The 11,260-nt window shown below is 42.3% G+C and overlaps 1 protein-coding gene across 3 annotated transcripts; it reads right to left on the minus strand.

Moving 5' to 3' along the window:
* Positions 1–3,158: 3,158 nt before the first annotated feature.
* Positions 3,159–11,060, minus strand: gtse1 (G-2 and S-phase expressed 1). Of its 3 annotated transcripts, none has more exons than XM_030424859.1 (12): positions 10,923–11,060; positions 10,598–10,667; positions 10,437–10,494; positions 8,275–9,070; positions 7,952–8,113; positions 7,682–7,817; positions 6,544–6,942; positions 5,630–5,678; positions 4,775–4,999; positions 4,443–4,665; positions 3,672–3,788; positions 3,159–3,499 (listed from the first exon to the last, which is right to left on the minus strand). In XM_030424859.1, the coding sequence occupies exons 2-12, from the start codon at positions 10,617–10,619 to the stop codon at positions 3,413–3,415; spliced, it is 2,274 nt and encodes a 757-aa protein (XP_030280719.1). In that variant the 5' UTR covers positions 10,620–10,667; positions 10,923–11,060; the 3' UTR covers positions 3,159–3,412. The 3 variants fall into 3 exon arrangements, with proteins under 3 accessions (XP_030280719.1, XP_030280717.1, XP_030280718.1); XM_030424857.1 differs by having other exon boundaries at positions 3,159–3,502; XM_030424858.1 differs by having other exon boundaries at positions 3,159–3,502; positions 10,598–10,637; positions 10,923–11,049.
* Between the last annotated feature and the right edge of the window lie 200 nt (positions 11,061–11,260).

Below are 11,260 nucleotides of genomic sequence, written 5' to 3' on the forward strand. Positions count from 1 at the left end.
CCATACAACTGGACCAACATGAGGTCAGATCCTCCCTGTGTAGAGTCAACGCGAGGAAAGTGGCTGGACCAGATAGAGTCACCGGCAGGATTCTCAAGGCCTGCGCAGACCAGCTAGCAGAGGTATACACCACCATCTTCAACCTCTCGCTACTGCAATCTGCAGTCCCAACCTGCCTGAAGTCAGCCATGATCAGTCCCAAAGAAAGGCACAGTGAGCTGCCCTAATGACTGTCACCCAGTGTCTAAATGAACCAAGACAGATGCGACATCTTTAATTTAACTTAAAATTTGGGCAACTGACTGCATAATATATGAATCAGAAACAGAAATGCTTTACAGCAGCTCCCATTCGAAGTCAAGAATATGCAGAAAAATAGTAGTTGTAATAAAAATGATAATAATAATAACAATAATAATAATAATAAACTATATATATGCTGCATATTTATAATAGAAGCCTACTGCAACTGTACTTTTTTTTTTTTTACCATTAAATGTTATTTTATACATTATCGTATTTTATAATGTTCATCAGTACATCACTTCACTGCTAAAAGAAAAGACAGCAGCTCACTGCCAGTTGCAGCTTCTTATCGTGATCTGCAGTCTTTGTTAATTTTTTGTCATGATTGTTATTATTAGTACTTAGATTATCAAAAATCACAGTTACATGTCAGGATGTGGTTATTATAGACAGATTCAATATTTAACTATCATATGTCATCACAGTAACAGCGTTACATTAGCAGCTGAAACACATAAACACATTATAAAACACGTCATGTGGTCCCCTTTAAACGCCGGGTGAAGTTGTATATTTTGGTAAATAACCGCCTGTTCCAAATTAATGCTGAGTCTAATTAATTTTTTTTTTTAAACATCAAGGAGGAAGACGCCACCACTGACAACTCTTTTTCTCTCGCCTTTTTCACGTATAGTGCTTGCTTTCAGTCAGTCATCACACTGATGATCGCCATGGCTCCGGTGCAGCAAACTTTCTGTCTTAAAATATGCAGAGGAAAACTCGGGAGAAGCAGCCGCTAGATGTTTCTCTGTCGACCCCAAGAGAGGGAGAGACTGGCGAAAAAATAAAACAGAGCTTCAGCGTCTGTCCGAAGGGGACAGCAACAGGGCCAGGCTGCCTGGTGGAGGGAGGAAGAAGGCTAGAGAGGAGCCTGAGATAAACATGCGGGAATTAGTTATCAACTACTGGCACGCCACGAGAGAGTGTCCCGCAAAATGATCAGGGCGACGGAGAAACAAATGTACGCCACCATGAGTGACAGCAGAGATGAGGAGTTTGCTACGAGTGCTGGTTGGATAAGTCGTTTGGATAAGCTGGCGAAGTTTGTGACATTTTCATCCTGGATTTTTGTGAGGAGGGAATTAAATGCCTGTCCCAAATAAACAGCTGGTCGAAAAATCCGGAAAAATCACATGCCTGATATATGTCAGGATTTGTATCTTTTTTAATACTGCTTATATTTAAGTATTTATGTTTATTTGTCAAACAAAGAGCTGCTTAACTGTGTTTCGTTGTTTCTGAAACAATGAAAATAAACATCTATTCTATTCTATATTGTTCTGATAGTTGTTTTGCATTGAGACACACCTGCAGCTCTTTGTGTGGACGAAGTAATGAGGAAGTGGAAGCACAAAATCTGATGCTGACAATCAACATTTTCCCCCCACAGTTTAACACACCAGAGTACTGCACACTCTGTTCACAGGAAACAGTCTGACTTTTGCTTTTATCAGCAGGGTAATGGTAATTGTCACATTTTTTGACCTAACATAGGTTATCTTCCAAAGTTAGTGCTTTTAGTATGACATATTCTATTTTTTTATAACCTCTTCACAGCACTGCGGCATGAAAACACTATCCAGGGTAACTCAGCGATGACATTTTAGACTATAATACTGTGACTTTGTGTACTTGATTTGACGTCTTAAAGGACCTATTTGTAAGAAAATTAGATTTTTGAGTTTCACTGTCAAAATCTATGTTTGGGGGGTTGGCTGACCTGTCCAACGAGCCAAAAGTTTTTGACGAGTTGGGATTGAAACTCAAAAATCTAATTTTCTTACAAATAGGTCCTTTAATACTGGCCCTAACTTTTTTTAGTCAAGCATTGCAGGTGAGTGATGTGGTGTTAACTCAACAATGATGAGATGCTGGAATCATGAACGAATGCAGTTTACTTCAACAAGTATCGCACGGTTAGTAGTCGCCACCTTGATTCACTCTGACTTCTCTGCGTACAGCACGTTAACTATGACTTGCCTTATACAACAGTGCCCTCTGTGGTATAAAGCAGCAATAGTATATCTGTTGCGTATGATAACAGAACACAACAGGTGAGCATAGAGTTAAGTAGTATTTATATGGTCACGTGCAGAGGTAGGTTTTTATGTAGGAATATATATTAGAGTGAATTAAATGAATATACATTTTGCCAACAGATGAGTTCAAAATACAAAGACAGTGGTAGGTTTAAAGATCTACGGCATCATAAATGTCGACTTCCACACCAAACCGCCCAACTTATCTTAGATAAAGCATTTAACCATACAAATATGAGAGTATCTTAATGTGTCTTCCTTCAGTTTTTAGAAGGTTTGAGTTCAGTGATTTTGGCAGCACATGGCCCTGCCACTGGTGTCAGTCCAATACTGGAGGCATGTAAAGAGATAAGGAAATAATCTGTTTGCATATTGACACAGTTAACCTGATTGCCCTGCATCAGAGGGTTCTCCAACAGCACCAGAGCAGCTGTCGTGATGCACAGATATGGCTATTTATAGTGACAACACCATTAATGAATCACGATCCAGCAATCCATCATCAGTAAAATCATCATCATTATTATTTAACTTTAGAGATGATTAGTAACTCATCTGTCATGGTTGACTTGACATGTTATAACTGTACGCTACAAACACAAGAGTGTGAACACTGGTCTGAAGACTGTGTGATGCGCATATTTTCTTTTAATAAATTCCAGTTTGAGGTTAATGGTATATGCAGGTTTTTTGTGGGTATTGGTTAGCTGCAGCCTCACCTTCTGCTTTGATTTTCTTCTATTTTAGCCTGGCTTATAATTTTAATGAACTATTACACGTTCAGAAGTATTTAAGCAAACAGCAGCCTGAGTGTTTACAGCAGTGACATTAACAACATTTATTCAGACATCACTAAGAGCAGCACGACGGAAACAAATAAAAGTACAATCGGGTGCAGAAAAACTTCAGCAACCTTTGAATATTTTCATCATTTAAATCATAATTCTTCAGTAAAGACTTCACTGATAAAAACTCTGTTAATTGGATTATTATTAAAGTTTCTGAAGACAGAGATATGCTGAGTCCAGTTTACTGCCGACACCATCAGATCCAGGTCTCCAGGAGAATCAGAAGGACAGGTTGATGAGTGGAGCGTTGTTCTCCCTTTTGTCTTCTGGGCTCCACTTGATGAGCGGAGAGCTCAGGTCAATCAGCTGCTGGAGCAAAACAAACAGGTTTATTTAAAGTTCCCTCCAGACAAATCAAAATAATTCCAATCTATGAATAGAACCAGGTATGGTTTTAGCACAAAATAAGTGCCCGGGAAAATGTCACGATGGCTATCGAGTGGCAAGACTTGCCTACAAGGACTTTGGTGTCAGTTACCTGATTTGTGGTGCAGGTCTTGTTACTTGTCCGGATCAGGTTGGGGGTGTTGGTCAAGTCAATGAGCAGTTTCTCTTGAGGCTGCAGAGTCGGAGCTGGAAGATCCAACAGGAGAACCTGAGGAGAAAAGGGAGAGAGCATTGGAGTGATGAGGATCTGTGGGTTTCCCCTGAACGAAGCAGCTGATCAGATTTAACTGAGGATAAAGCTCGTCACATGAACATGTACCTTCAATCTGTGACAGCAGAATCATTTCTATGTTATGTGAGTAAATATTTTAGGGATTTTCCCAAAATGTGCACAACTGCAATACTGCAGCCAGCCACCATGAGACGATCAAGATGTTTTGGCTTCACTCTAGTCCATAAGTCACTCCAACAAGACAGATGAGAACAAAGCAATCCCTTCATGTCATGCATTATATATTCATTTTCCAGCGATGGAATGTAACTAAGTACATTTACTCAGGTACTGTACTGTACTTAAGTACAATTTTGAGGCATTGGTACACTTCTAGAGTATTTCTATTTTCTGCTACTTCATACTTCCACTCCACTACATATTGAAGGCAAATGTAGCACTTTTTACTCAATGCATTAATTTGATAACTTTAGTTACTAGTTACTTTACAGATTACATGAAGCATCAGAGCCATTTTCTGGAAACTCAATGTTTTTAATCCATTGAATGAAATATCTCCTGAACAGTTGTTGGCAGACGATAGAAAGTGATCACGTTAAATGTACAGTTGGTGATCTGGTGACCTCTGACCTCCTGTGTCTTGTTGCTGCTCTCCTCTGTAGTTTCCAGTTCGATCAGGTTTTTGTTGGGCTCTGATTGGCCCTGACTCAGTGCTTCATTATCAGTGCTTTCTGATTGGTCAGGCTGTGGAGGGTTGGAGGGCGGGGCAGCAGGCACCTCCTCCTCCAGGCAGAAGGGCTGGATTTCTGGAGCATCAACAGGCTCCATCTCCTGTGTGCCTGTGGGGGTGGGGCTACAAAGAAACAACAAAAAAAGTGATACCTCTCCATGTGTTGTCATGGTAACAGAAAGGTGATTTGGCGCAGTAGGACCACAGCCCCTTAGATGTCAAGAGTGCTCACCTGCAGCTTCTCTCCCTTTTAGCAGAGGTGGGACAGGGGATAGAGTCAGAGGTGGGTGGAGGTCTTGTGTGGCGGTTCTGATTTGTCGGTGTGGCGACAGGGATGGCTGACATTCTGCGTCTCATGGGAGTAGGCAGGGCAGAGGGACGACGCGCATTCACCTGCAGCGACCTGCAGCTGCCAGCAGAGGGTGTCAGAGGACCAGCAGAGGGCTTCTGAGGAAGACTACAGGGGAGGAAGGTGTTTATTGATGACATCACTGAATTGACAGAAAAGTAGGTAGACCCAACAAAACCAAATGTCAGATTTCAGACAAAGCACAGGGCAACAGGACAGATATTTTTTCTTCTTTTAAAAAAAAAAACCAACCTGGTTGAAACATTTACTATCTAGAAATATTCTTCAGTACTTAAAGTTCCCTCCAGTCTCACTTGGCGGTCATTGATTATGATCAGTTTTACCAGCTTCAAAGCTTCCAGGGGAGTTTTCTTGTCCCCAAAAGTTTACATTTAATGCTTCTCAGCAAAACACTTTGGGCCTTGTCTAAGAATATGATCATATTTCTACTCTAAACCTGTCATTCTTTTCACCATGAGGCTTTCCAGCTCACCTCTAATCACATAAACTTGCTGTGTTTCAGCCAGTCTAAATGTCACATGTTCAGATGTAAAAGGAAAACTTGTGAGACTTTAAAAATCAGCAAGTAAGTGCCTGTTGTTCTCTGTTGTTGGGCATGTTTTATTTACAGAAATTATATTGAACAATTTAATGAGTGTTAGTTTCATACACGTGAATAAGTTAAATACAGCTGACTACATGGGTACAATGTTGGTGCTGTAGTGTGATGTCATCTACCTTTCCACGCTGCTTCCCGACATCAACCTCTTTGGCTTCAGTGAGATATCTGGATACAAAACACAAACACAGACAGACAGACGCATCAAAATCAAATATAGGAACTGAAGGCCGGTCAGTTTTAACCACGATATTGAAATTAAAACAGATCAGTTCAGTCTGAAGTCTTTTCTTTCTCTGCCAAAACTTTCAAATTAAGTTTGTCCTTATTTACCACACGAACACAGAAAAAAAAAGTGGCTAGTCTAACTTTGCAGCTCTATTGATGGTAATGAGCAAAATGTCGAGCTCCTGACTATAGCATTTGTGGTGAAACTAATGATTGGTTGGTGTGACTGAGTTCAGGCTTCAGGAATAGAATTTTGTCTCTGGAGTTCGGTCTTTTGTTCTTATTGACTGATTAAAGGAATTCCAATCTGGGAACCCACTGGCTATCATCTGATGACGCTAAACTCGCTGGGGGCAACGGTTTAGGTTTCAGGACTTCCGGTGGAGCCAGGGGATATCAAGATAGAAGATATTCAGACCAAGACTTCCTCTTCCCTTTGCTGCTCATTGTTTACAGTCCAATTAGCAATCTTGGAACCTGTTGACAATCGACAATTTAGCTAATATCTCTCCAAGTTAAGACGCTGATGAGTTCAGAGATGCATTTCAGCCAATGCCTTGGGTCTCTCTTGCTCTCCACGTGCGCCGTTTACCTGCATGCTTCCTAAACCCACTCAAACATGATTGATATTGATCAATACTACTCAGACTACAAACAGAAACCAAAACACTATCTACAGATTCTGTATTTATACCCAGATATCTGTTCATAGAGTTAAAAGGAAATTGTGCCATGAGACAAACTGATGTAAACTCATCTTATTGACAGACATTAAACTGACAGCTACATCACATCATCATCTCACCGTCTATGGGAGGAACTCCTCTGACCCCTCCACTGGGTGTCGGTGGGACTAGAGCCTCAGGTTTAGATCTGGTCTTCAGTCCACTCTGTGGTCGGACTGAGGCGGTGGAGGGGATTGAGGCGGTCCTCTCCAAAACTCTCTTGGCAGGCGTCACCTGAAGAGGTGTGACCTCAGCTCTCTTAAGCGGTGTGGACCTTTTGGCTTTGATGTATTCTGCCTCAAGTGGCCTCTTGGCTTGGGCAGACAGCGAGCGGCGTCCAGCGGTGGAGGGCGCTGGCTCTGCAGTAGAGTAGATGGTAGAACGTCGTGGTCTGCTGTTGTTCACTGGTCTGGTGATGCTGCTGGGGGTGGGGCCGGTGGAGTTGCTCATACTCCGATTTAAAGAAGAGTTCAGTTTACCTGAGGGGAGACACAACACCTTCCAGTTAACAGTAAGCAGTGTTTCACACACATTCTTTTATTTGTGGTGGTTCGCCACAATATCAACATTGGTCACCACATATTTATTTTTTAATTTTGGAGCTGCGTGTCCCGTTCTCACTCACTCAACACAGCACACCCATGTGAATAGCATGATGTTATATACTCATATTCAGTAGATGGCGGTGTGATTTTTAGTCTGCCCAGTAAAACCAAAAAAGAAGAGGAGGAGGACTATTTAATGCAGTTGGCTTGAAAGCAACTTCCTCTGCAAAGAAGACAGCTGGCCTCGTCATCGAGATCAAGCCCTTGTGAAAGATGCACCAGTAAAACTGTAATAAAAGCCTCAAAACCCCCCGAAATGACGCGTTTTACTGTCAGAATTTGGGAAATTCAATCCAATAAACTTTGACCAGTATAGAAGAGCCTCCCCGTTACATTTTATCCCCATCCAAGTTAGCTCGGCACTAAACCAGAAGTTAGCTGACTCGGTCGGCAGAAGTCTCGAGTGCGCATGCTCTATGACAGCTGGACAGCCACCACCACAATTAAAGTCTGATTCTGTGGGAAAAACTGGTAAGGCAGTGCTTCTATAACGTTTTTATGAACAAGTTTTATTTGTTTCCAGTAGAGGGGATGGATAAATGTTAGTCTGTAAACTGATGTAGCTCTACTCCATCAGACTGACCATTAGCAGCAGCATTAGCAGTTAGTGTACCTTTAGCAGGGGAGATAGATAGGCTGGAGTTGAAGCTGGACACCGAGGACGAGGATGACGACGTGTTCTTCCTGTCCGTCACCCTCCTGCTCTGCGGGGGTGGAGCTTTCACACCTGACAGATTCCCCACAACCCTCTGACAGAGAAAACACTATGAGGTATCTTTAACACCATATCGGGATGTCAATGATGATATACATAAAAACATAATGAAGATGATCACATTTCCCTGATAAATCGAGCAGAATCAGTTTTAAACAGGTGTGTTACCTTGGTAGGTGGAACCAGCGTGCGTTTTCCCAACAGACTCGAGTTAAGTGAAGAATCGCTGATATCAGACGCCACGCTCGCCGTATCAGAGAGCAGATCCTCACTTGATTCTGCCCGGCTGGAGGAGCGAGAGGACGGGCTACGCCTCCAACCCCCCACCGCCTGAAACAGTGAGAATAAAAGAGCTGACATCAACTTCATCTGCATTCACTTAGCAGTAGTACTGGGTCGCCAGTTAATTCTAAGAGGTCACAGATGATCAGTGTCCTTTATAGGGTGAATGTTTTACCAGAGATTTGAAAAGTAAAAAACTATTTCCCTACTTTGCTTGGTGGTTGTAGTCTAGTTTTCTCTACTCTGCTCTTGCTGGCTGAACAGGAAGTTGTTGGGGCAGCTGGTTTGCTAGGCAGCACAACGCCCAGTGTGGCTTTCCCTCGCAGCCCCATCTTAGGCTGAGGTTTGGCCACGGCCACAGGGCTGGAGGTGCTGAGTCTGGTGGATGGAGCAAGGTGGGTGAATAAACTTGTGTTGGCAGAGGCATGCCGGGTGGATGAGGCTGCGCTGGCATGCCGGGTGGATGAGGCTGCGCTGGCATGCCGAGTGGATGAGGCTGCGCTGGCATGCCGAGTGGATGGGGCTGCGCTGGCAGGGCGGGTGGATGAAGTTGTGCTGGCAGGGCGGGTGGAGGCGTTGATGCTGCTTCCTCTCAGCAGGCGGCGCTGGACAGCAGGCGGCAGCTGCTTCATGGGACTGTCCTGGACACAGAAGGTCTCACGTTTGATGGGACTGAGCGTACTGGCAGTTTGACCAAGCACGCCCAGTTTAGCCTCAACGTCCTGCACAAACTCCTCCCTGTCGGTTGTGGTGTCAGTGTTCATGTTGGTGGTCTTATCGTCCTCACTGTGTGGCCGGCTCAGTTCGCTGCCCTGCAGCTGGTCTGCTAGTCTGTGGGCTTCCTGACACACAGCCTCCAGCTGATCCCCAGACAGTGGGCTCCAGCTCCCCAATGTGCCAATCCGGCTGCCCTCAAGCCGGGTTGCCATGTTAACAGAGACACATTTCTCCGTATGGCTGACTGGACCCACGAACACCTCGTCTTCATCTTCATCACCATTGGAGCTGCAGAGCAGAGAGACATACCACTGACATCACAGCTGAGAGAAGGACACAAAGAGCTTAAGAAAGATGAACAAGATGACCACAAAACTGAGCTGATTTCTTTTCTGTTGTTTTTTTTAAATCATGTTTTTAATAGGGTAGATTTCTTAATCTAAAGAAAAATATTTAATATTCATGAAATCTAACATTACATTTTCTCATTTAATGTAGTACCAGTAGTTCACCAGACGATGTCACCATTTCGGTTTTTCAAAACAATAAAACTTTCCTTCATAAGGTGATAGAACACCACATGTAATGTAGACCTAATCTCTGTATCCTTTATTAATCAGTTTTACAAGATAGACACTTCTGTGATCAACAGGGACCTGATATCACATATTTATTAATGTAATGTGCCAATAGATCTTAGATAGCCATTTAAATTAAACTTGCAAAGAGACAGGTTTAATCAGAGGTTTGATACTTGAGATTTGTTTTCCCAAGATCTCTCTGGAGCCGTCTCAACACCATCTGAAATTTAAAATAGTATTTTTCCAGCTTTGAGCATCTCTTCCATTACCTTTGTGCACTTCATTGTGGAGCAGTGTTGATTAAGGTCACACACATACAGCAAATGTTGAGAGCCTGCATGTCGATCACAAGCAACAAACTGTATCCAAGAATCTTTAAAGGTGTAATATGTAATTTCAGGAAAGAAACACAAACTCATAAAGTTACTGTTTGCGATATCTGAAAGGTTATAATACAATCTCAAAAATCACTACTTGAAGCATTTCCACATAAACGAACCTTCCTTGAGAGGAATATGGTCCAAAGAACACTGTTAGAGAACTGCTCCCACCCTATGCAGGACACACACCACTGGAAATCTCCTTTGGCGACAAACACACACCAAACCAACTTCAAGCTGTGCGATCTCATTATCCCAATGTGCAATTTCTGCATCTCAGTGTGAAATTGTGTAAATCCTCTCGTCAATGTGCAATAGTGTAAATATTGTAGAAGTTTTTTATTTTATATTTAAATTATTCAGATGGTCTCTACTGCCTTCTAACATATAGTTTTGTTTTAACTTTTTTACCACTACAGTTTGACAAGGTGACAAAGATGAACCTTGAACTTGATTTTGGCAGCTTAAAGTCAATTTGGAGATTTTCAGAAAAAGATAAAGCTGCAGAAGATGACACTTTTTCGGTGTTAATAGAAATGTATTCAGAAGCAGTTTGTTAGTGATGCCTTCACGTGACAGTAGCAGATTTTGCTTTACACGGACTTTAATGATAACGATATCATAATATCAGCACTGGTGATTTGTGGCCCTGATGATACTTAATACAGTTTGACAGAAACATGTGTTTCCTACCTGGCAGGTGACAGAGTAACATCGAAGTCAAACTTCTCATCAGTCAGAAAGAGCAGATCTGTTCAGAGACATTGTGCATGAAACGGTTAAAATAACACATGAACGTGGCGCCCAGTGTGTATAGATGTTGGCTCAGGGTCAGGGATTGTTAGCTAACTTACCGCTGTTAGCCCGACACTCCATCCCGCTCTTGCTCCTTCTCTGAGGGAAACAGATTGATCCGGTTCAGACCTGCAGCAGCACATTCATCTCTGACATTAAACTATAATGACAACAATTCACACAAAAACTGGCAAACAGCGGAACAAGGGAATTTACACGTGAACGTTAATCGCCATGCTAACTTTAACGTTAGCCTACTAGCCCTTGAGTTCGTCAGCTAGCTATCCTAAATCAAACATTAACAGATAAGAGCTTTAACATTGAGTTTGGTTCATTCAGCGGCTCACACAGAATGTCTGGTTAATTAAAGCAAAAACTACAAACCTCAAGTTCCTTTTGAAAACTCACAAATATACTTTTCTGCTCCGCATTCAAACTGCGACAAGAAAAACACACATAACCACACAAACAATTCAAATCTCCTGCGCTGCGCGTCACATGACTCAGGCGGATTCAGCCATTGGTTTAACTGTATGACGTAGGATTCTAGGCAGAGTTGTGGGGATTGTAGTCCAGTGAGTGGACACTGGTTTCCGGGTTTTAAAACATCACTTCCTTTGGAATTAAACGTTTGTTTTTTGAAAAAAATGAAATATAATCGTTGAAAATAAAATAAGAAACCCTCACATTAATAAAGAACACATAATAGATGAAACACTGAT

Source organism: Sparus aurata, chromosome 8, assembly GCF_900880675.1.
Source record: "Sparus aurata chromosome 8, fSpaAur1.1, whole genome shotgun sequence".
NCBI classification, from domain to species: Eukaryota; Metazoa; Chordata; class Actinopteri; order Spariformes; family Sparidae; genus Sparus; species Sparus aurata.